The sequence below is a fragment of the Pimephales promelas genome, chromosome 19 (assembly GCF_988280905.1).
Source record: "Pimephales promelas chromosome 19, fPimPro1.hap1.1, whole genome shotgun sequence".
In the NCBI taxonomy this organism is placed as follows: Eukaryota; Metazoa; Chordata; class Actinopteri; order Cypriniformes; family Leuciscidae; genus Pimephales; species Pimephales promelas.
Window position 1 is genome coordinate 20,677,422 of NC_142787.1, and position 26,225 is coordinate 20,703,646.

The 26,225-nt window shown below is 37.4% G+C and overlaps 1 protein-coding gene across 1 annotated transcript in view; it reads left to right on the forward strand.

Moving 5' to 3' along the window:
• atp2a2b (ATPase sarcoplasmic/endoplasmic reticulum Ca2+ transporting 2b) overlaps nucleotides 1-26,225 on the forward strand; it is a 34,160-nt gene that overhangs the window by 5,904 nt on the left and 2,031 nt on the right. Inside the window, exons 5-19 of the mRNA XM_039688007.2 lie at nucleotides 4,772-4,910; nucleotides 15,240-15,320; nucleotides 17,146-17,231; nucleotides 18,094-18,558; nucleotides 20,862-20,950; nucleotides 21,050-21,152; nucleotides 21,516-21,647; nucleotides 21,808-21,927; nucleotides 22,053-22,271; nucleotides 22,654-22,989; nucleotides 23,103-23,323; nucleotides 24,262-24,464; nucleotides 24,561-24,646; nucleotides 24,736-24,869; nucleotides 25,610-25,727. Of these exons, the coding sequence (XP_039543941.1) occupies nucleotides 4,772-4,910; nucleotides 15,240-15,320; nucleotides 17,146-17,231; nucleotides 18,094-18,558; nucleotides 20,862-20,950; nucleotides 21,050-21,152; nucleotides 21,516-21,647; nucleotides 21,808-21,927; nucleotides 22,053-22,271; nucleotides 22,654-22,989; nucleotides 23,103-23,323; nucleotides 24,262-24,464; nucleotides 24,561-24,646; nucleotides 24,736-24,869; nucleotides 25,610-25,727 (2,532 nt within the window). The remainder of the gene's footprint in view (nucleotides 1-4,771; nucleotides 4,911-15,239; nucleotides 15,321-17,145; nucleotides 17,232-18,093; nucleotides 18,559-20,861; nucleotides 20,951-21,049; nucleotides 21,153-21,515; nucleotides 21,648-21,807; nucleotides 21,928-22,052; nucleotides 22,272-22,653; nucleotides 22,990-23,102; nucleotides 23,324-24,261; nucleotides 24,465-24,560; nucleotides 24,647-24,735; nucleotides 24,870-25,609; nucleotides 25,728-26,225) is intronic.

The window sequence follows — 26,225 nt, forward strand, 5'->3', positions numbered from 1 at the left end:
TCCGACGTCTTTTCTCGTTTCTGCCTTTTAGTTTTAGTAATTTCACTAAAATTAACTGTTTTTCCACCTCAATAAGCTCCAACTCCAACATGATCCGCTCTCTTTCAGTCGCCATTGCTTGTAGTAACTTAGCCTCGAGGAATTTGACACAGTGGAACGTTAAAACCCTCCGCCGCCTACTAGCGTTTCGGAGCAGTACTGCAGCGCAACCAAGACCTGTACGCAGAAGTATAAATGCTCACGACAGCGTCGCCTACGTGAAACAGAAAATCAGAGGGAATCATTTCTTTAAAGGGTCAATTCACTCAAAAATGAAAATTGTCATTAATGACTGACCCTCTTGTCGTCCCACAGTTTAAGATATTTAAGATTTTGTCCGAGAGCTTTCTGTCCCTCATTGAAAATATATGTACGGTATACTGTCCTTGTCCAGAGAGGAATTAAAGACATCATCAAAGTAGTCCATGTGACACCAGTGGGTTAGTTGGAATGTTTTGAAGCATCAAAAATACATTTTGGTCCAAAAATAACACAAACTACGACTTTATTCAGCATTCTATTGTCTTCCGGTTCTGTTGTCAAGCCGCATTCAGTGACGCTGCTGACAAGTAATCTGGTGCATCTGTGTATTCGTGTTCAAATAAATATGGCAGGGCAAAAAAATGCAAGTCTTCCTCTGTGTCAATCCTTGGACATGTTTGTGAAGATCTCCCTCAGACTGTAAACGAAGCTTGGGCGCAACAGATAACACGTCAGCAGCGTCACTGAACACGGCTTGACAACAGAACCGGAAGACAATACAATGCTGAATAAAGTTGTAGTTTTTGTTATTTTTGGACCAAAATTTATTTTCGAGGCTTCAAAACATGCTAACTAAACCACTGACACATGGACTACTTTGATGCCTTTATTTCCTTTATGGACAAGGACAGTATACCATACATTTTCAATTTAAAATATTTTAAAAATGGAAAACTATTATTTAAAATTGTTGTAACATTTTACACTTACTGTTTTTACAGTAGTTTGATCAGATAAATGCAGCCTTGGTGACAGTGGTGAAATTTGTGGGATGTGTTCATAATGAGCTTTAAATCTTTACATTTACTATCCTCCAGTACCAGCTGTTTCTGCCGCTGATAGTTCGCTTGTGCTTTGTAACGAATGTAGTCTTTTCGTAAAGTGTAGTTAGCCTTGTTATGAAAATGAAAACATGTGGCCGTTTTTTTCCGCTGCCCTTTTCTAAAGATAGTCCTGTTGTCCCAGTGGAATCCAGAATAGAGCCAAGACCCTATTTTCTTCGGCACCTCTCAGCGGCCCTGAAACCCATGTCCCAGATTTCTCTCTATCATTTTATTTTGGTCACCATTCATTACCCAGACTGCCTGAAAATCCTCAGCCTTGTCTCCTCCTATCAGTTTTCTACTTCGTCAAATGATCTTCTTAAAAGGGCACAGCTGCGGCATAGTATTGATTGCATTAGGCGATAGTTTCGCAGATAATAGTAGTGTATTATATAAATATAAAAAGTCCAGGAGTTATCTATACAATAATGTATTCGTATCACTTACACATGAATGCATCACTGTTCAAAAGGGTCAGTATGGTTTTTGTTTTTGAAGCAAGGGTACATTAAATTGATCAGAAGTGACCGTAAATGTTTAATAATGTTACAAACAATTTCTAATAATCAACTGTTCTTTTGATATTTCTAATCATCATATAATCCCCCCAAAAAATGTAGCACGGTTTCCAGAAAAATATAAAAAATCATAAGCTGTTGTCAATGTTTAAGCAATTTTGTTGACTAAGAAATGAAAACTGCACTCTCTGAGGTTTTCTTCATATAGTTTTGGCTCACAGGTGGCATACAAATGTTCCCATTACAATTCCTTATGGCTCATACCCAGTTTTTTTGGTCAATTGCATCCCTAGTGGCAGGTGTGATGTAAGAGGCGAGAGGACTAATTATCCTCTGGTTCATACAGCCACTTTTTCAATCAGAGCGGAGAGTAGCAGTTGCTAGCCCAGGGCAAACTTCATTTCAGGGAGCACCGGCCCATGCACCAGCTCTTGAAGATTTACAGGCCCATTAAACATCCACGAGAAAGAACCAAGTCTGTTTCTCAGCAACCAATGCATACTGAAGTATGGTGGTACAAAGGTAGTCTGATCTGTTGAGCATACACTACTGTTTAAATTTTGGGAGTCAGTCACATGGTCACATTACAAAATATTAGTATTTTAAATAAATGCTGTTTTTTCCCCCCAAATTTTGATTCAATATCCAATTACTTTTCGATCTCAAAAAGAGGCCCCTTCTCTTCAATGATCCCTGCTGTTGGTAGAAGTTGCATCTTTTTTTTTCAGTAATAGCTGGGACCAAATTAGATGTATACATATAGGGCAATCTGGAATCACACACAAATTCTTAATATCAAATGAAAATCCTTTGCAGTGGTTGCCACAGGCCACTGTAAAGTCTCTCTTAACTCTGGTAGTTAATATGGTAGGGGACACTATTAGGCATCTTCTAAAAGAGTACTGAATCTCCTGATCAAAACACAGGCGAAGCAGAAACAAGCAATATCAAACGGTATTTTACTTATGCATCTGCTTACGTGATCAACAGTAAACCGCATATAAATCAAATCTGCCTAATGTTAGTGAATGAAATGTCAACCAAAAGTTTTGATCATTATTTTTTTTCTAAGCTTTTTGCTCAATGTTGCCTTTTTTATGAGCGTTGCCCACATTCAAAGAATTGCATGAAGGTAGAATAAAACAGTTTATTTATTTTTATTTTACTTTTAATAAATTACATGTTCAGATTTTCATGCAATAAAATATTCTGTGGGCCATGAAACTTCTGGTGTGTAACCTTTTTTCAAAAACACTGACTGGGAAATTGAATTTAAATTTTAAAATAATTAATTAAATGTATTTAATTAAGTTCTTCTAGGAAATTATTTTACTCCGCAAACAGTCAACCCTGAATCCATTTTAGTTTTTGTCTAAAGCAAATTTTAGAAACCTTAAGTTTTTAGTTCGCTCTTTTATTGTTTTCAACTTGTTACTCGCAATGAAAATAGCCAAGGAAGTTAGCATTGGGTTACAACCAACCAACCAACCAACCAACAATTTGTTTTAGATGGTGTGTCCCTGTCTCATAGACTATATGAATGAAATGCATTTCATTAATTATTGCACTGACTTTGTTTTGGCAATTGTTTTAATCTATATCCAAGTTTTGGCAGAACACAATCTGTTGGAAAGACTCCATGCTTGAAACGAGTGTGTTTTTGGGGGCAGTATACTCTGCTTCATTGATGTCTGAATCCAAAAACGCATTTAGATTGGCCTTCCTTTTTTCAGTTCTGCTCGGATTAACTGTGAAATGAATCGCAAGGCCTAAGTCAGTGGCTAAATCGTGTGACTTTCCACCCTCTCTGGTTTTTCTCATCAAAACTGTACTGCACATTAGTAATTTCTGTCAACTTTTTTTTTTAGTTATCTAGTTATCTTATCACTGATGTACAGCACTGTGGTTGGAAAAAGCCTTTTGCAATGCCAAACTGTTTTAGTGAGATATACCTTGAACTCTAGCAGCAGTTAATAATGTGGCATGTTTATTTATAGCTTATTGCCTTAAATGTCTTGGCGACCAAAACCCACCCCCCTTCGTTTGTCTGGGTCCGGACATGAAACTGGTGTTTCACCCTTAGGCACGCCAGTTTTTTTTGTTTGACGTAAGACTTTTTGTTCCCATCATGCAAGAGAAACCACAGGAAGTATGCTGCCAAATGCTCTGCCAAGCAGGCAAGCACTGTTAGGAAGTGTGTCCCTTGGGATAATCATGCTGAAAGCAAAAGGTCACTTTAAACACAACGTTTAACATTAGAATAAGAAGGTTAGCGTCAAAGGCGGTTTCCCTTCAGTCGTATCTGATGGTTCCTCAGTCATCCAAGACAAAAATTCTCATAGTTAGGTCAGCCAGTTTAGCCCTGGAGTGTCTTATCATCTCTAGGATATGCCATTGAATATTTAGATCACATATGAACTAGTTTGGGTAATTTGAATTTTGTTTTGTTTTTTGTAGCTGCTAATAATAATGTCTTAGTCTCAGCTCCAAATAACATACACTCACAGTAATTGGATCCTTTCAAGATTAGCATAAACATTTTGGCATTCTATAGCATAATTCTATAGCTAGCATAATTATGCTCTTTTCAGACATTTGTTTAAAGGGATACTCCACTTTTTTGGAAATAGGTTCATTTTACAACTCCCCCAGAGTTGAACAGTTGAGTTTCACAGTTTTAACATGCATTCCGCCGATTTTCTGATATTTAGAAGTATATCAGTAACCAGACAGTTTCTGGTCTCATTCACTTCCATAGTAGGAAAAAAATACTATGGAAGTCAATGAGAACAGAAACTGTCTGGTTGAATGGATTCGAAAACGGTGAAACTCAACTGTTTAACTCTGGGGGAGTGGTAAAATGAGCCTATTTCCAAAATAAGTGAAGTAACAATTTTTTTCAATTTGACAGACCTTTAAATCCAATGGTCCAATTGTGGAAAAAACCCATCAGTATGATATTATAAACCATGTTAATTAAAACACACAATACAAATGTTATCTTTTTTTTTTTTTACTGAACTTTTATGTATACCCCTTGAAGCCCCAGTTCTTATACTTTTAATACCTACTAGCGCAATGTCCCAGGAATATGAAAATGTCTCATTACTATTCATGTTTTGCTTGCAGGAGAGAAACGCTGAAAATGCCATTGAGGCTCTCAAGGAGTACGAGCCCGAGATGGGCAAGGTCTATCGCCAGGACAGGAAGACTGTACAGAGGATCAAAGCCAGGGACATTGTACCCGGGGACATTGTGGAAGTTGCCGGTAAGAATTTAAGTGACTATTCAAATTCAGCCAGTCTGAACATTGAATTCTTACCAGCAGTAGAAAACTAATCAAGAACAGGTGTAAAGTAGCAGTGCTATTATCCAGATGGTACGGCTGCTGTGTGAACAGGTTGGTTTCCCAGTGGTTTAGGCTTACAGTGACAAACTCTCTCTGAACCTTTGTGTGTGATCACACGGTTGCCTCGGGAGAGGTTGTGTTTCATGCGTTTCACAGTAAAGACTTATTAAAGAGTACAAATTAGAACTCTGCTGGTACTTGAAGAAAACAGTAAATTAACTAATTGCTCTGTGAGGTCAAATTCATTTCTTTCTTTTTTCATCTTTTTATTGCTTGAGAAATGAGAGCTAATGTTAATTTTTTGTATGCATTTCCTGTGCTTTTTGTCTTTGTGAAACTCAAATACAGCTTTAATCCCAATTTTTTGTACTATTGATGTATTTCCCATCGAAGCAGGAAGTTGAGCTGGTACATATCTGGCTTGTCACTTTTTTTTGTATTGATGGAATTTAATCCTTTTGAAAGTCTTTAAATGATATATACACACTACCATTCAAACGTTTTGAGATGGGTATGAACCAAGGCTGCGTTTATTTGATCAAAAATACAGTAATAGAAATATTATAACAATTTAACATAACTTCAGTGACATGTTTCTTCAGAAAACTCAAGAAAAATTTCTTATCGTTATTATTACTATCAACTATTTTGTTTTTTTGTTTTTTCAAGATTATTTGATTTGAATTGAAATCTGTTCAAAAAAGTCATTTATTGGAAATTATTTTTTTGTAATATTCTAAATGCCTTTACTGTCACTTTCAAGAGCCATCAATTTAATGGATCTTTGCAGTCATTCCTTCAAAGAAAAATTACTGAAAAAATAATAATATTGGCTATATATCTGGAGACACTTTCAAAATAAAATTATTTGTAACCGTTATTTGTTTGAAAAGAAATCTAATATGAGATTATTTGCCTCTTCTGTTCAAAGGTGGTATAATATAGTGGGGGGAACATTCTCATTCCAGAGGGGTTTTTTTTATCAGGTTTTTTATTTTTAATGTAATGTATTTGTGATGTCGTTTTTTATATTTATTTAGTTTTTATCCAGTTTTATTGTAGAGAATGACTGTAAAAGCAAGTACTTTGTAATTTGGTTAACTTTTAAAGTTAGAATTCCCATGTGAATTCATCTGAATAGGGTTTATCAGGAGTGCCCTTTGCTCTATATTGCACCACATAACGCCACGTTTCTTTGCTCACTGGAATAGATCATTAGATGCTTCCTTATTGCTTCAGTGTTTTAGACATTCGATGGCTGTTAAAGCTGCTAGTGTCAAAGTGGCAGTCCACTGTGACTATATTAACCAAAACACTTTATCATAAGTGCCCTTAACATATTTTCATTTTTGGGTCAGCACACACAATTTGCATTGTGTGCTTGTGTAACCGTTTTATTACCTTGTTGTGTGTCCATGCTGGGCTCGATGAGATATGTGCTCATCAGCTTCAGGTGGAGTTAGATAGATGCTTAGTCATGATGAGATGAAACGGGCAACATTTAGAGGTGAGCCGCATGGTGCAGTAGAGCCTCCATCACCGGGATGGGGGTTGGAGGAGCCTGTGTTTTTGCGGCTCTGACTAATAATACCCTGTGGTAATGTGACCAGGTGAGTGTACTTGTTACATAACCTGTGAGGGGTGCCTAAACAGACGGGTCCTGAAAAATTAAACGTTCCATTTACAATGCCACTATGTGGGTGGTGGAGGTGCTAAGGATACATTTAAAGGAGTAGTTCACTTTTAAAAAAACTTTTGCGGATAATTTATTCACCCCAATGTCAACCAAGATGTCCATGTCTTTCTTTCTTCCTTCAGTCGAAAAGAAATTAAAGTTTTTGATGAAAACATTCCAGGATTTTTCTCCATATAATGCACTTTACTGGGTACCAAACGGTTCAAGGTCCAAAAGACAGTTTCAGTCCAAACTGTTCAAAGGGCTTTAAACTATTCTAGACGATGAATAATGGTCTTAAAAAAAAATAAGTAAAGTTTTAGAAGCTCAAATGCTCGCCTTGCTCTGTTCTGTGTGACTCTCCTGTTTGAACTCATTCATCAAAATGAACAAATCTTTTTTCAATTCGTTGATTTTGTTCGTTTAATGAACCAAATGACACGAAAAAAGATTCGTTCATTCTGATAAACAAGTTTGAACAGGAGAGTCACGAACGCGCATCACGGAGCATTTGTGCTTATAAAACTTAAACTTTGTTATTTATTTTATAAATGAGCAATCGTTTCACTTGATGATACCCTGAATCATTGTCTGGAATCGTTTAAAGCCCTTTGAACAGTTTGCAGATTGCACTGAAACAGTCTTTTGGACCTTGAACCGTTTGGTACCCAGTAAAGTGGATTATATGGAGAAAAATCCTGGAATGTTTTCATTAAAAACCTTAATTTCTTTTCGTCTGAAGAAAGACATGGACATCTTGGATGACATGGGGGTGAGTAAATTATCAGCAAAAGTTTTTTTGTTTTTTTTTTAAAGTGAACTACTTTAAGGGATGATGTTATGGGAAGTGAATAAAGAAGATTATTTTGCAGAACCTGGAACATGACAAGGCTGCTAGAATGAAACATTTAGCAGCCAAATGCATTTATTTTTTATTTATAGTAACAAAACTCCAAGAATGTGTACCTTTTTTGTGTAGTTTTTTTAATTGGACATGTGACTCAAGATTAAGTTGCTTACAGAATAATGGCTCTGAACGGTTCACTGAGCAAGTCGGATTCAAACAGCTGAATCTGAGTGAATTCAAAGGCTGTTTCACAAATCTTTTTGACTGACTTTTTTTTTTTCCTCATATGAGACACCACGGCTCTGTTAATGGTTGCATGCAGAAAGCACTGTCTCTAACAAGACAAGTGTTTGACAACTTTGTTTGCTTCCATATGGTTTTCCTATGGTGGCTATATTTTAAATCATTACTTGCAGCAATTCACAATCAGTTTAGTCACAGGCTGGACTCTGGAGCCTCACTTTTAGTAGCATCCATTTTAGTTTAAACCAGGGACTTGAATCTAAAGAGGGGAAAAAGTCCATTCCTGTTTTACTTGGGGGGGGGGGGGGGGGGGGGGGATGTTGATTGGTTTAGATAGTGCTGTAGAGTGATGCAGGACAACAGTATTTAATTTGCTACATCAGAGATGGAGAAAGAAAGCACTGCATTCCTTTTTGTCTCGTGAAGGACAGAGGGAGGTCATAGAGGGGTCCGATTCTCAAAAACAATTATATAGGATGGATAAAGCTGGTTGAATGGATTTAGGTTAACCCTTCTAGCATGGTGGAAAACAGTGTCGTGGGAAGGCGGTTGTGAAGGAAAACAAAGAGGGAGGTGACTGCAGGGAGGAAAGAGTCTCGTGAGGGGAATGTTAAGTGTCCGTCTAGTGGCAGCAGCTGTGCAACCTCGCCATCGACACCGAGCTCGCAGCTGATCTCGCATGAATCTTCAGCATCCACGTGCATCTTCAGTCTCTGCTGGGAGGTCGACGAACTACCTTCAGCAGATGGTGCAGTGGTGTTTGAAAAGCAATGGTCCATTTTTTTTTCCTGATGAGGTGCGCATGACGTATCTTTAATCAAACACGCAGGATTTGGAATGTGACGCAACCGCATGACGCAGGGAAATAAAAAAAATGTTTAAAAACACTTTAAAAGTTACCTTTCAATTAGACAAGTATTGCATCAGACAGTGCATTGTAGTCTACATCAGAAGAAATTTAATTCATTCATTGCTATAGGAGAGAATTGCAAATTAGAATAGTCTAAACTCGTTAAATTATCTAAATCAATAACTAACTGTTAGACCCGACTAAGCTATTGGAAGAGATGCTTCCAAAAAATGTCATTGAAATGCTTTAGTTTCCCAACAGATACATTTTGCGATGTCAAACGAACAGACCTCGGTAATGCAATTATACCTCAGTGTACACTACCGCTCAAATGTTTGGTGTCAGTACAATTTTAATTTAATTAATCAAGAATTCTGAAAAAAAATTATCCTGTTTCCACAAAATATTGGAATGATTTCTGAAGGATCATGTGACATTGCTAAAAATTCAGCTTTGTCATCACTGGAATGACTAAATTTGTAAAATTTATTTTTAAAAGTTATGTAAAGTTATAATATTTCACAGTATGTTATGTTTACAGCATGTATGATATAATAAATTCAGCATTGGTGAGCATGAGACCTCAAAAAGCAAAAAAACAACAAACACTTGAATAGTAGCCTACTGTCAATTACGGTGCATGTAAACATAGGTTGCTACATATTTCTCTTGTACTTAAGGTTAGGAATTTTAACCGACCCCGAACTTAAGTATTACATCTTAAAATGTAACTCTTGTCACATTGTTTGTGCTAAAGGCATATCTGACGACAGTTACAGCTGATGGTAAGCTCCCATCCCTTTGTCCTGTTACCTTGTGAATGGCTGCGCCTGTGTCATCTTGCTAAATTGGTTAAATCACAATAGATTACTTGTACACTTATCTTTTTTTTCACCTCCCTCAGCTTGGACTCGGAGTCATAAACTCTAGTCCCTGTAGCTGCTTTTGTTTCACTTTACTCTCATTGAAAAATGACCTTGCAGGACTTTGCTGAAGATGACAGCCTCACATCTGTTATTACCTCTCGTCTTTCATACATCTGCCGTCTGATAGCTTGTAAAGTGATTCCATCATGAAACATCTGATCTGTTGGGCTGTTGGTCTATCTCCTGTCATCTGCAGAGCAACAGCGTAATTGACCGTTCAGCTGTGCGCATCTCCTCTTTCAAAATGCAGAAAAGGCTCTTTGTTTTGTTTCTGAGCGCTGCTAATGCTGAACTAAGTGGATTTTGATCTTTGTCTTAATGACTTTTAATTTAGTTTTTTTAACTTAATTTCCAATTAAAATATATGGAAATCAAGGCTATGTTTTGGCAGCAAACATTTTTTTTTTCCATATACAGATTTTATCCAGATGGGTTTTTGAAATTCTGGACAGCAAAAAAAAAAAAAAAAACATTCAAATGGATTTTCAAATCTGATTCTAACCACATTTGGAGGTGGTTTGAAATGCAATTGAAGTGACACACTTTTTTGCAATCCTCCAGCCTCTAAAGTTACTGTTCCTATTTGCTAATGAACCAAGATTGTTTCCTTTGCTATGGTAATGGCTCGGACTCATGGGAATTGTCCTCAGAAGTATTAAATCGAGGCTGCACTGCGATCACTCAGGTGGGGTTTCATTGTACGTAAAAAGTAGGAACAGAGACAGGATGTGCGAGTTGATGAAATAAATAATCATTGAACCAGATGGCTGCTTTCTCTACTCTCGTGTTTGAAGGGGAGGTGTTCTGCTCTTTGTCTTCTCTTACTGTCCTCTGCAGGCATCGGTTCAGTCCCATCAGCAGCAGTGGGAACAGGCTCGTCTTGGAGGACAAGACAGAGAGCATATCCGGCCCTGTGTGTTTGCGCTGTCAGTTCCCTCAGGAAGCGCTCCCGGGGAGCCCCAGCCAATCGCTGCTTGAACAGGAATGTTCTTTGCACAAACCAGCCAAAGGCAATCAGGGACAACGCAAGGAACTGTTAATGCTTCTCTTTGAAAAAGGGATTCGACCTCCCTAAAGTTTGCTTACTAACATATTTGTTTGCAGTCAAGATGTAGCTTGTGGTTTCCCAAAAACATATATGAGCTAATGTGAACCAGTGGTAACTTTTTATTTTCTTTTTTTTTTTTGTGTTACATTCTATGAGCACTATTGTAGTTTTGTGGTGTTTTTTTTTAAATATATATATATTATTTGCTATCACTTAATTCGATTAAAGTCCTGGTTTCACAGACAGGGCTTAGATTAAGCTTGGATTAGCCCTTTGTTCAATTAGAGCGTTTAAGTAGTTTTTGTAAGTAGGGCTGGGTATCCAGTTCGATACTTTCTAGGCACCAACTGAATTGCCAATACCATTGAGTATTAAAAAATGTTTTGTTGTTCAGAATCTAAGGGGTTAATCTCGTAAACATCAGTGAAGCAATAAGCATGCAGCATGATTGGGTGTCATGGAAAAGCACTAGAGACGTGACTCAGACGTGAGGCTGTAGTGTGTAAGCATCCCAACCTCCATATATGTAAAAGATGTGAAAAAGATCAAACGTGTGTCTCGATGCCAACAGCCAGGCAGCATTACTGGTCAGAAGTCAGACTGGATTAAGAACCAATCAGTTCCATCTGGTTGGAAGTCGAAGTTATCACGCCGGTATAGAGATGAGTTTGTTGAGGATCAGTGCCGATGGCTATCATGTAGGTGAGGCCTTCACAGGGCTGATGAGGCTGGCACTTCAAGAATGCGTTGTGGATGGGTCCAGACGCAGATCCACAATCTGAATAAACAAAGACTAACAATTGCATAGATGCTATTCTTCTTATGATGTAACGAGTACATCAGGTGTTCGAAAATAAAATCGAATCGAGAGCTTGTGACTCGAAATCGAATTTGAACATCTGAATCGATCGATACCCAGTCAGTCCTAACACTAAAAGAGAGATACAACCACGATCAGATAAGAGCAAATCATTTGTAACTCTGAGAGCAGTCTCAGTACTATATGGTCTAAATCCTGCCTGGAAATCCTTGCAGATACCATTTCTTTCTAAAAAAGGAACATAGTTGTGACCAGGATTGTGATCTCTATTAATTTTGACAGAAAATGTAGATTTAAGATAGGCATGTAAGTGACTAATCCTCTAGGATCAAGTTGCGTTTTTTTTTTATTTTTTATATATATATATATTTTTTTTTATAAGAGGTTTAATAATAGCCAACTTAATTTTGGGTGTATATTCTATTGACAAAGAAGAATTAATGATTTTAAAAAAGAGCATCTATAACCTCTGGAAGCATCTCTTTCAATAGCTTAGTCACTATAAGGTCTAACATGTTGTTGATTTAGATGATTTAATGAGTTTAGACAATTCTTCCTCTCCTATAGCAATGAATGAATTACATTTTTTTTCCTCAGGTAGTCTACAATGCGATACTGTAGTAGACGATTGCAGTGTTTATAATTTTCTATTGAATAATATCAATCTTGTAGTTGTAAGTAAAGAGGTTAATAGTCATTTTTAGCAGTTTTTAATGTTCTTAACTATATCTTAACCACCCGCAACTGCAAAGCAATGTGCTATAAACATGGCTAGCTATCATCTTGGCTGCTTTTAAGTATTTCATAGTACTCTGGCTCTGTTTCTGTTCTTTTGGTTTGATCATCCAAAGGTGAATATCTCTAGCACAAACTGTGAAGTAAAAATGGCATTATTGTTTACCTGTGTGTGTGTGTGTAACTCTTGAAATTGCTGCAATGTTATCACAACCTAAATTGGGCCCTACTCAGTGAGAGGAAATAGCAGCTGAAGCCTTTTTTTAAGTCAATGAGGAGTGTTTGACGGTTTGTTTCCAACCACTATTAGCAGCCAATATGACACAACCACTTTCTCTGTCAGCTTTTTAACTTCCCTGTTTTGATCTGGTGAAAGTGACCTTGATTTTTGTGTTTTAGGGGCTTTATAGCATAGCGGGCCTTTGAAGGTGTTTTTTGAGCATTCTTTTAATTAAAAATGCTTCCGGCTTGTGCAATTTTTAACTCTGTCATTAACAAGTGTTATTAGAATAATATTAGGTGGTCCAAAAATGATTTTTCAATGATCTATTCTTGTAAGACTTTCTTTCCTTGTCTACTTTAAGTAGGTTACCCTGTTACATGACCTTTTTTCTAACTTGAACTATATATATTGGGATTATGTACCACATTCCTTAGTTTAGTTTATGGTTATTTTAAAGGTGTATTATTGTAAATTGGATCATATAAAAAAACATTGTTATATGTCCAAAGAACCACTAGAGCGTCCTTAAGTGCACTTCTCTAAGTGTGTGCTTGATAAATCTGATAAAGCATGTTCAATGGCAATATGTGTGATATGCAATGTTGATGTATATGTAAACTATATATAGTTTGAAGGATATTTAAACTAGGAACCCATAGGAATGAAGGAACCTCGCATATATTCTATGGACTAACAATCTCATCTCAAACAAAATCTGTTTACGTTGGGTGTTTGTTTGACCGTGCACCATAGTTCATATCAAAATAACTTTTCCATTTTAGGAGCTGTTTTGGTTGTTGGTCTGATACCACCCGCCATGTCTCCCACTCCATTAAAAAGTGCATAGAGGCCTATTGGTGTGACTGCATGTTGGTAAAAACGTAGTCCAGAAAAGGCAAAGCATCTAGGACAGTATCCTCAAGTTATTTGAAGTTCTTTCCACCCAGAACATCCTGTGAAAAGATTCTTCGTCATTGCACCCTCTTTCATAAACTTGATTTACACATCAGGCGGATTTAAACATACGCCATCTCAAATGACTAATAAACGTCAAGTGTTTTAGCATGCTTAAGTGTCCAACGCCTTATTCATTAAGAGATTTGTTTAGAAAAGATTTAAGGTATTTACATTTGCTCTTTTCCTAGTACCAATTACTAAACCCCCCTCTGTTTGTGGAAAGAATGAAGCAGAGTCTATTTTTGTCTACGTCAAAGTCGAAACCAAAATGTTTCAAAGCTGCTGATGGTTCATTAACCTCTTCAGTGCAGGTTTTATCTGAAGATGTTGAGATGGTCCTCTTGCATGTCTTAAAAAGGACTGGATGAGATGCATTGCCATAATTCTTGTGATATTTGGTTTTGTACAGCTTAAGGACTTAGCAAGTGCACCTTAAAAGGTTTCTGAGAAAACTGTTGAAATTTAAACCCAACCAACTCATGATAACATGGTTTGTACTGTTTTCTTTTTAGATGAGTGATGTATTTTTGGCCTTGAAAGCACAATCCGTTATCGTCAATTGCAAAGCCATTTACCATTGAGCTGATACTTGAGATTCAAAAGGTTCTTACTTGGGGATTCGTGGTTTTAAATCGGCACTGTACCTTACAAACATTGTTTGAAAGTGTACCTTTGTTGTAATCAGTGGCAGGGCTCCAGACTAACTTTTCCACTGGTTGAACTGGTGCTACCAACTTTCTTAGTTGGTCACACCAGCATTTGATTTGGTTGCACCTTTTTATTTTTATTTTTATTTTGCTACATGCCATGGGATTAATCAATGCATGCTCACTGATGAATAGTGGTTTTAATGGACCAAAGCAAGAAAAACCTGTAATATATTAATTATCATTGCCAAATTTCAGGATTTTCATGGATTTTGGACGGTAATTTTAATCTGTAATTTTAAGCATTTTACATTTGAATTATATACAATCTATCTATTTACATTTGAATCATAATCTACGCTATCTATTATCATCCTTCATCAACATCATCTTTCTCTTTTAAAAATCATTAAATATTCAATTACATACATTACATTTTAAAAGATTAGAGTATTATAATAAGCTAATACAGATTTTCGTTATCAAAGTTTATAGTTGTAACAAAAATCATAAATCTCACACTCCTTACCTTCTGCATTTTATAATAATTTCCTTTTCCGCTTCCATCGAGCGATTACTCTCATCTAAATGCTGAAAAGACGTAGGAAGGGGCATGCTGTTTCGTGAGACATTTTCATTTTTATATTTATTATATGACTTAATTTGTGAATTTGTAATCGGCGCATTTCACCATCAGTGTGCAATGCTCGTGACGTCTACCTTCGTTAATAAATAAACTGCACGTGTCTTGCTGAAGAACGCTGTAGCCGGAGCTACTTCTCTCCATTTAATGTCTATGGCGAGTCACGCAGGCACTGGGCAACTCCGCATCCGAGCCGACCCCGGGATAAAATAGCCCGCCCGAATATAAACACTTATTATAGACGTACTGTAGTGATTCAGGATGAGTCAAAAACACGGTTTGGAAAATGGGTTCATGATGTAGACTAAGAGCATAAGTTACGGATTGCAGCAGCTGATACAACGGCGTTCTGTTGCGCAAGTGTCCACTCACCCATATGCGACCACATAACATTTTAACTCGCACATTCTCAATAATGGTCGCAGTCTTGAACTCTGAGTGGTACAGCTTTTCTTGGATCTGTGGAGCCTGACTTGCTTTGCTTAAAAGGATCCAAGTCCTTTCTCCTGAATTGTTCTTGCGCTTTTATTGCTGCTTGATTGTTCTTATAAATTTGGAAGGGCATAACAGTGTTTAGGTTTGCTTCGAGCACTGGATTTATCTGTCTTAACAGCATGTTTTTGTTTTCTTTCAGTGGGTGATAAAGTTCCTGCTGACATTCGCTTGACTTCAATCAAGTCAACGACCCTGAGGGTGGACCAGTCCATTCTAACAGGTGAGAACAATGGCATTGCCTCAAGTTGTCTTTTTAAATGTACAGTCATACTAGGCTTTGAGTAGGTACTATTACTATGGACATTGTAGTGTTTTATAAGCAACAGGATAAAATGTCACAGTCTGGAGATTCTGTTTTTTTTTTATGAGTAATGAATCCCATATAACCAAAATTCAGAATCTACTTCTTTGAAATTTGTATTCTTAGTTTGTGTTGAGCGAAGAGGTTAATCTATGATGTTATGGTCAAACATCTTTAATGCTAATTTGCTGGCTTCACTGAACTTGAACTTTGTTACACAAGAATAGATGGAATTACTTTGTAGTGCTTGCGTTTCCACTCTCCTGGGTTCACGTGCTCATGAATGGAAGTAAATGGAGTCCAAAAAGTATTTGTTGTTCTTTGTGTGCTTTTTTTTTTTAAATTTGATCCAAATATAGTAAGAAATTTTGACCTTGGCTTTCGCACTGGGTAGTTCTAGGAAATAGCCACCAGGGGAGTTCCCCAAGATCTAATAGTTCCCTAAGGGCCCTTTTCCTGGTTGTGTAAGTAATGTAAGCTGTGCTTGTTGCGACTTTTATTTTGACTGAGTGGCTGACTTTTATTTAGACTTAGTCTTGCGTTACTAGATAAAATGTTGTACAAAAATAGATTTATACAAGAAGTAGACCGTATATGAAAAAAGTATTAGCTCTTGGCCAATTTCTCTAGCTGAGCAGAAGTACATGATCATGTTTTGCTTGGTCCAAAGTCTTGGTGGATTTTTCTCCTTAGCGTAACTGTTAAGAGATCCATCTATCACCAGTTTCCATGTTCATAGAGTTCATTTGTGGAGTAAATGTATAGGCTATAATTTGTTTGCACAGCTTTTTTTTTTTTTTTTTTTTTTTAAATGGTGGGTGCTGGTGTTTCGCGTGCGTACGGCCAATCAGCTTACAGTTATGTCACTGGTAGTTCCTATTGCGCTGGGTTAGACCCTACTTTGAAGTAGGAGCCAATTGAGTTCCTAGATATAAAATTGTTCCTAGTTCCTGCGGGGCGAACACACCAAAAAGCGAGTACTTCCGCCAATAGATCTAGAAACTATGAAAAGATTCCTCCAGTGCAAAAGCCCCTGTACATTGAATATCCACAGTTCAGTATTTTTATACGCAGGTTTGATTTTTGTTTTTGTTTTTTTACAGCCGTCCTAATGCTGAATGTTCTTAGACAAAACATCTTAGATTGTGGTGCCTTTGCTATTTTATTTTTATGTTTAAGTCACAGACAGTACCCTTTTATCTCATCACAAAACCACAGTTCAATATAGTTTCCATTGCAGATGCAATTCAGATTTAGCTTAGCAGATTGAACAGCAGTGAGGAAATGCTGCTGCAGTAAGCCACCTTATAAAGTCACTTCAGTAGTTGATATGAGGTGGAAAAATAAGGCTTTTTTTTTTGAGAAGGTTCATTGCTGCTTATTTTAAAGATAGGTCAGCTGTGCACTGTCTCTGCAGTCCAGTTTGAGTGAAAGACGGAAAGGAAGTGTTCTTGTGGGTCTTGCTTCACTGCCTTAATTGGTAACGGCCTGTTCGACTTTTCCACATCTTTTAGCTGCTCCATCCATGGCTATTTTTTGTTGGGAGTCTTTGCCATCCTGACCAGAAATAAACCGATAAAGCTATTGTGCAGATGCACATCAATGCACATTCAAATCAACTTGAATTGGGACACCTGTGTGATGAACTGGAAACCTAATCCTCATTGTGTTAGTCTTCGAGGGCAGTCGAGTAGTACTTGAACTTTGATTTCACCAACCTGTCACGTGCATCTTCTCTTCGCAGGAGAATCTGTGTCGGTAATTAAGCATACAGACCCTGTCCCTGACCCTCGTGCTGTGAACCAGGACAAGAAGAACATGCTCTTCTCTGTAAGTCGAACCTCTTATGACTGCTGTCAGCATATAGTTTGTGGTATAATGTGGTTAATGTGGCTCATATTTAGGGTTAGACACACATACTATTAAAAACAGTAATATTTTGCAATATGAATACAATTAAAAAATAACGGTTTTGTATTTTATTATATTTTCACATGATATTTCATGTCATTCTAATATGCTGTTTGGTGCTCAAGAAATTTATTTCTTGACTTAAGGTGTATTAATGTTGAAAACTGCTTAATTTGTGGAAAACATGATACATTTTTTTCAGGATTCTTCAATGAATAGAAAGTTCAAAAGAGCATGTATCCTTGTTGAATATTGAGTGTTAATTTCTTGAAAAATATCTTGCCAACCCACTAACATTTGGATGGTATTCCAAGTCGTGATATATAATTGTGTAGTGTTAGTGTTTTTAACAGATATATTTAAGCAAACAACCCCATGTTTTTGAAGGAATTTTATTTTTATCAGTCTTGCACATATGTTAGGGATTTGTATTAGGAATTTTAAATTATGGACAAAACCAATAAGTTATGTTATAGCTGATAACAGTCAATATTAAAATGTATAGTTTTTTTGTAAATAAAAAAATAATTATAAATAAACCAAATGCTTTTAAACGCTGCAAGTACATTTAGGCAATACAACATTATAATAAAGTTTAACAAAAATATAAATTAATGGATGTTACTTTTATTTTAAGATGTTAATTTACATTTTAACGATTATTTAATAACAATATGGTTTTTCAATTATTATATCCAATATTTGTTGATTCTGATCAGATTGATTGTTTATGAATATGATCATTAATTAAAACTCGCCTTTTTTTACTACATTTTTACAGGGTACCAACATTGCCGCAGGCAAAGCGGTGGGCGTAGTGGTTGCCACCGGTGTGAATACCGAAATTGGCAAAATCCGTGATGAGATGGTGTCCACAGAGCAGGAGCGCACGCCACTCCAGCAGAAACTGGATGAGTTCGGCCAGCAGCTGTCCAAGGTCATCTCGCTCATCTGCATCGCCGTGTGGATCATCAACATCGGACACTTCAACGATCCCGTTCACGGTGGCTCATGGATCCGTGGGGCCGTATACTACTTCAAGATCGCCGTCGCGCTGGCTGTGGCCGCCATCCCTGAAGGCCTGCCTGCCGTCATCACCACCTGCCTGGCTCTGGGTACCCGTCGCATGGCCAAGAAGAACGCCATCGTACGCTCTCTGCCCTCGGTGGAGACCCTTGGCTGCACCTCTGTCATCTGCTCGGATAAGACCGGCACACTTACCACCAACCAGATGTCCGTTTGCAGGGTGAGAATGCTGGGAATATTATATGCAATTGAAGTGGGCTTGCAGCTTCAGGGTTCATCAAAAGTAACTTATAACCTCTGCTATTATGAGTTCGGTTTAGCCCATTATTTTATTTCTTGGCAATAGAGTTCTGTAATTGTTTAGAAATTTGCAGGCTGGGCTTCAGCCAAGAACTGAGTGTGATATTACTGCATAGACAATTGGCTCATGAATAAAAATGACCTTCATGATGGTATTGATTTAGCACTAGTACGTTACTTGGCCTCAAATGATAGTCGTGGGAAAGCTGTTAATATGCTGCTTTGATATTGCCATGATTAATCATTTTATTTAGGTTTATCTTAGTTTCTCATGACCTTGTGTTAGACCACCCCAGGTTGCCTCTGTATTTCCTTTCATGTTGTTTTCCTGTTTGACATGGTTTATTGCTCTATTTCTCCCCTTCATTGTGTGCCTGTATACTTATCGCCTCTCATCTTTTGTCATCCTCCTCATCTGCCCTTCTCCGGCTTGACTGTGAGAGCTGATCAGTATGCGGTAGTCAGTTACTTGCGGTAGTGTTATATAACTGGCCGTGTGTGTGATCCACAGCAGCGCCTTTGCTGTAGGCTGTACAGTCAAGCATGCAAGCTATGAAGCGGTTCTGATTTTAATCAGTTTTGCGTGTGTAAAGGTTACATTTAGTTGGAGGCTTGCTTTTCTTTTTAATATAAATTATTTTAAATATAATGCTTGATTTATTCTGTGAATGCTCAGGTTGTGTTTAAACCAAATCATAACTTGAAAAAGCTAGCTAGCAACTGCTTGATTCTGTTTAGGATTTTCACAAATAAAGAAATTGTTGAAAACATGAATAAAAAGGAGGTAAACGCTGTAACCAACCGTGCACTTGGTAATCCAGGCGATATTTCAGAAAGCAAGGTTAATGCTGCAGTCCGCGGTTTTTCCTCTTTGTCGCTTTGAATCGAGCTAGCTAAGGCAAGGAGATAGTTTTGAACACTGGCTGGTTATGTATTTTCTCGAATATGTATTTTGGATAATTTTTTACCCCCCCAAAAAACTACGGACTGCAGCTTTAACTTGGCCTCACATAAACCCTGAACAGTTGTTTGACCCAAACCTTGCCTATTCGAGGTATGCAGGTTCCAAAGCAGCTCACATTTCTTGTAAGGTGAGATTGTCACTTATGTATTTTTATTACAAAATTACATTTATATATAAAACATCCTGATGCAAAAAAAAATTGCTTTGAGGGTGTCAAAAGTATATTTTCTTTCCGACATTTTGAATATGCTTTTCTTGTCCAGTTATTGCACTAGTTAAGTAACCTTTGTTTGAAAGCCACAGAAATTTGTGATTTGTTAGTGAATTAAGTTTTTATCTAATTCTGAATTTAAAATGATCCGAATGATCTTTGTCCCTCCATTGACAGGCTACGCAATTACCACTATCAAGCCCCAGAAAGGTAGTAAAGACATCATCAAAGTAATCCATGTGGCTCCAGTGGTTTTATTTCAATTTTATGAAGCGACGCGATTGCTTTGTGTGCACCCAAAAAATATTTACAAAATATTTTTCCAACACCCATTCAAGAGAGCACCACAATTCATGCGTGTTGACACGAGAGTTGGCGTTGTTGCGTGATCGAGATTTTTGCAAAAAAACAAAGCGCATATACCCCTCGCAGAATTTTAATTATGTCTTTACTAACTTTCTGGGGCTTAAAGTGGTAGCTAATAAAGTTCTTAGATTTCATCAGAAATATCTTCGTGTTCCTAAATTGAACAAAGGTCTTATGGGTTTGGAACGACACAAGGGTGACTTTTGGGTGATCTTACCCTTTGTTTTTCTGCTAATGTCTTTCTGCATAGTGCCTAGCATCTTCGAAATTAGTGCCTGTCTCTCTCCCCCACACTCTTGTTTCTGTGGTTCGACTGTTGTCCACTGGGTTTTATCACAACAGCAGGAACGCTTTTCCATTTTACCATCCCACTCACTCATCTCTTTTATGCTCTTCACTTCTTTGACATATTGGTGGGTCTGATTCTCTTTTGTGCTTTAAAAAAATCCTTAATGCTCAGTTGCTTATGTTCGGGTGTTTTTTGCTTGGTTTTAAAGGCCCTCTGAACCTTTAAGTGAGTGTCATGTAAAGTGTTTACATCTGTAGTGCTAGTATATCCAGGTCAGGTGGAGGAGGGATCTTTTCATGAGATGCTTTCTAAAGTCAGAGATCCTCTGTGGTGTGATGCCCTGCCACCTGGTGGTTGATTTTGAGGGGGTTTTTTTTATGTCTTTTGTTACAGATGTTCATTGTTGATCAGGCAAACGGAAACAGTTGCTCTCTAAAAGAGTTCACCATTTCTGGGTCCACATACGCCCCTGATGGACAAGTGTGAGTTTTGCTGCCCATGTGCACACTGATATTTCAAAGTGCATGAGACACCTCAGTTTAGCATCCTCTTGTTTTTATTTTTTTATTTTTTTACTCCAGGTTTCATGAGGGTAAACCAGTGCGGTGCTCCCAGTATGATGCTCTGGTTGAACTGGCTAGCATCTGTGCTCTGTGTAACGACTCCTCTCTAGATTTCAACGAGGTTAGTTATTAACATCTTCTGGTATATGCAGCATTTTCTGTTCATTATTTAAAGGCAGCTAACTAATGTGCAGAACTGTATTGTCTAACATACAGATGTCACTTAATGGATAAATTTGCTTAAATATCATTTAAAATTTTTCCCTGTATTTTTTTGTATCCTTGTAAATTAATACATCATCTTTTATACATTTATAAAATATAATACAAAATGGTATAGAATTTTAACATTGGTCATTTGTATTATATAACATGAAAACAAATATCTGCTTATCAATATTAACAAGAATCAGTGGATCCCTAGTGATTGTGTTTATCAAACAGCACTTCTGAAGAGTTTCTAAAGAGTTTCTGTCTTTGTCAGGTCAAAGGTGTGTACGAGAAGGTGGGAGAAGCTACTGAGACCGCTCTAACATGTCTGGTGGAGAAAATGAACGTGTTCGACACAGAACTAAAAGGCCTTTCCAAGGTTGAATTGGCGAACGCTTGTAACTCGGTACGTCAAACCTTTCCTACCGCAGATTATGAGTTGGTTGCAACCCTAGTGGGTCATGTGGTTGTGGAAGCCCACATTAATTTCCAAATTGGTTGTGTTTGGTGTAACGTCAGCTTTCATCAGTAATTTGTTGTACTCTTTCTCTTTTTTTTTGTCTCAGGTCATCAAGCAGCTGATGAAGAAGGAGTTCACTCTGGAGTTCTCCCGAGACAGAAAGTCCATGTCAGTGTACTGTACTCCCAACAAAGCTCGCTCATCCATTGGCAAGATGTTTGTTAAGGTAACGCCACGTTTTCCATGGAGACTTTAGCACTTCTTTATTTTCTGGACTACCTAACGTTTGAAATGTGTTGTGGTACAAAAATATACCTGCAACTTCCTTAAATGTGTTATTTCTGGGTGCAGGGTGCTCCAGAGGGAGTGATTGACAGATGCACGCACATCCGTGTGGGTGGGAATAAAGTCCCCCTGACAGCAGGTATTAAAGAGAAGATCCTGTCTGTGATCCGTGACTACGGCACAGGACGTGACACACTACGCTGTCTGGCTCTGGCCACCCGAGACAACCCATTGAGCAAAGAGAGCCTTGTACTGGAGGACTCAAACCGGTTCATTGAGTATGAGGTGAGAAGAGCATTTTTGTGTAACAACAATCACAATAATGTGTGTCTATGAAAATGTGTGTATATAAAAATGATTGATTAATTGAATGATTGATTGGTTGCATTGTTTAAATTGAGATTTATAAGAAATATTTTGCTAGTTTGTAAAGGGTATACCGCTGGTAAAAAGTGAATCAGGCTCTTTGTTTAGTTTTTTGCTAACCACATGTTATTGCACTTGTCTATATAGTAGTACATTTAAATCAAAAGTGCGCTACACACTTCTTTAGACTTCATTATTAAATTTTGTGTGTAACAATATGATTAATCGCAAGAAAATCACACGATTTTATATATATATATATATATATATATATAAATATATATTGCTGTTTTTCCTTTAGACGGACCTGACCTTTGTGGGATGTGTGGGCATGCTGGACCCACCCAGAGCTGAGGTGGCAGCTTCCATCAAACTTTGTCGTCAAGCGGGCATTCGAGTCATCATGATCACTGGCGACAACAAAGGCACAGCTGTGGCCATCTGCAGGCGCATCGGCATCTTTGGTGAGGATGATGATGTCTCGTGCATGGCCTACACTGGCCGAGAGTTTGACGACCTGTCTGCTGCCGCCCAGCGTGAGGCAGTGATCAATGCCCGTTGCTTTGCCCGTGTCGAGCCATCTCACAAATCCAAGATTGTGGAGTTCCTGCAGTCCTACGATGAGATCACCGCCATGGTAAATTAGATCACAGATTGCGATCCCAGATTAGGAAGGATTTCTTCTAGATGTTTAAATTGGCAAAATCTTTCTCCCTCGACTGACTTGACTTGCTGTGTTCATTCCTGCAGACTGGAGATGGTGTGAACGATGCACCTGCTCTGAAAAAGGCTGAAATTGGCATTGCTATGGGGTCAGGCACAGCAGTGGCTAAGACTGCTTCAGAGATGGTCCTTGCTGATGATAACTTTTCTACCATCGTGGCCGCTGTGGAAGAGGGTCGAGCCATTTACAATAACATGAAACAATTCATCCGCTACCTCATCTCCTCAAATGTCGGCGAGGTGGTCTGGTAAGGATCCTAACCTTTTTGCTAACTTTAAACAATTCAAGTGGACATAAAATGGCTTTTGCAATCTATTTAACTTGTGAAATCTTATGTATCATTAAATATTCTCTAAGATTTTTTTTAATGTTTTTTGAAAGATGTCACTTATGCTCACCAAGGCTGCTTTTATTTGATCAAAATGCAGTAAAAACAGTAATGTTATGAAGCATTATTACAATTTATTATTATTTTTTTATGAATATATTTCAAATATAATTTTATCCTGTGATGGTAAAGCTTAATTTTCAGCAGCCATTACTTGAAATAGTAAAGACTTTTACACTGATCAAAAGTGACAGACCTTTTTTTTGTACCAATTTAATTTGCCCTTTCCGAATAAAGGCCTGTTCACACAGAGGACTAGAACTATAACAGTTGAAGGTATAGAGAAGAAATAGTTCTAAAAAGCCGTTTTTTATGGTGAAAACCCCCTTAGCTGTTTTAATTTCACTCTAAAACATGGCTTTAAAGGGCTTATTGCTTTTATAAAATGGTTACTCCATAAATATTATGGAACAAAAATAACACATTTATTCGCCAAGTAATGTAGTTCCAAGGAGGTTGCTGAGCAGTGTTTATTGAATGATTTACAATGGCTTTGAACACGGCTCAACCAATCAGAAACAAGGACCGGAACTATCCGGTTTATTATAATTTATATATTATATTGTGTTTCATTCTTTGTAGTTTACTATTCATCCTGTGTGCCAAAACAGAGCAAGTCAGTTTCTTTTCAATCTTGTATTGGCACAATTTAGTCTCCATCCTAAAAGCGTTACAATATAAATGACAACTGTGAAATTTATGCCTTGAGCAAACTCAAATCACTGCCAAAGTCCTTTTTGACATTCTTCCAGTTGTTATCTAATCGCTTAACTCACTATGTGTATTCTCTCTGGCAGTATTTTCTTAACGGCAGCTCTGGGCTTCCCCGAAGCTCTGATTCCAGTTCAGCTGCTGTGGGTGAATCTGGTGACGGACGGTCTGCCTGCGACCGCTCTGGGCTTCAACCCACCCGACCTGGACATCATGAGCAAACCCCCTCGCAATGCAAGAGAGCCACTTATCTCTGGCTGGCTCTTCTTTAGATACCTGATAATTGGCTGTGAGTGCACCACGGACACTGATTTTCTAAATAATATGTATTTTTTTGTGGGTATAGAAAGATTTGACATGTTCTATTCTCCATGTCACCCTAAAGGTTATGTAGGTGCTGGTACTGTAGGTGCTGCTGCATGGTGGTTCATTGCTGCTGAAGATGGGCCTAGAGTCACCCTTTATCAACTGGTTAGAAACTCCCCTTACGTTTTAATACTCTTTCTCAATCACATGCATTCCAATGTCTTGATTGGCTTCTACCATTTTCATCACTGCAGAGCCACTTCCTTCAGTGTTCACCGGACAACCCTGAGTTTGAGGGCCTGAAGTGTGATGTGTTTGAGTCTCCCTATCCAATGACCATGGCTCTCTCCGTACTAGTGACCATTGAGATGTGCAACGCCCTCAACAGGTCAGAATCAAAGTTCGCTACAGAAAGGCACATCTTGTCCCTGAAAATGTCATAATTATTTACATCTGCTGTTCAGATTCATCCAATCACAAGCTGTAAGACGAGACATTGTTGTATACACCTGCAAGTTATTTTGTAACAATGATCTTATTTTATTGGATTGTTCAACTTAATGCAAATAGAAAACATTTTTATGAAGAAAACTCTTCTAAGGACTTGTTTAGCAAGATTTTACCAGAAAAGGTTTTAGAAATTGAATTTATAATATTAATTGATGTATTTATTTTTGTTTACATGGTTTTTATTTTATATGAAATCTATATTTTTATAATTCAGTTTGTCAATTCATGCATTTTCATGAGTTCTACTGAATAGTTTGACATTTTGAGGAATCACAAATCTTTTTATACCCTATTTATCCTTGTATTTGGCTGTGTCCAATTACAATCATATCAGCTAAAATGGATCTTAAAGGGATCGTTCACCCAAAAATTTAAATTCTGTCATTTACTCACCGTCAAGTTGTCATGTATGAATTTATTTCTTCTACCGAACACAAAAGAAGTTGATGGGTAACTGTTTAGTTACCCCATATTCTTCAAAAATATCTTTAGTGTTCAGCTGAAGAAATTTATTCATTCAGGTTTGAAACAACTTGACAGGCATAAGTGGTGGATTTAAATGAATATGCAACCAGTCAATCAATTTCACGACGTTATCTTCTTGATGTCCTGTTGTAGTGTTTCAGAGAACCAGTCTCTGCTTCGCATGCCCCCCTGGGATAATGTGTGGCTGCTAGGAGCCATCTGCCTCTCCATGTCCCTTCACTTCTTTATCCTTTATGTGGAGCCCCTGCCGGTAAGATCAAGTTTCAGTATATTGTTTTGTTTTTTATCCTCTTCATTTTTAATCTTTTTTTTTAATAAATAATTTTAACTGTATAAACTATTATACAATTAAAATTACAATTAAAAACATTATGCAATGCAATTGTGACTTTTTTTTTTCTTACAATTCTGATTTTATTACTCAATTCTGAGGGAAAAAGGTCAAAATTGTGAGATATAATCTATAATTATATAATTTATAGTTTGTATTTCACAATTCTGACTCCATTGCATTTCCAAGATTATAACTCATAAAAAGAATGTGCAGACAATGTTGTTACAGTCTGCGTAATAAAACATCTGGAGATATTTTTTTTTTTTTTTTTTTTTTTCAGAATTGTGTGATATAAACTTGGAATTGAGAGGAGGGAAATAGAATTGTGTGAGAGAAAGTTGCACTTAACACTTTTATTCTTTGGTTGGTTACTGTATTATTATTTTTAGCATTTCTTTATAAATTATCATGTTT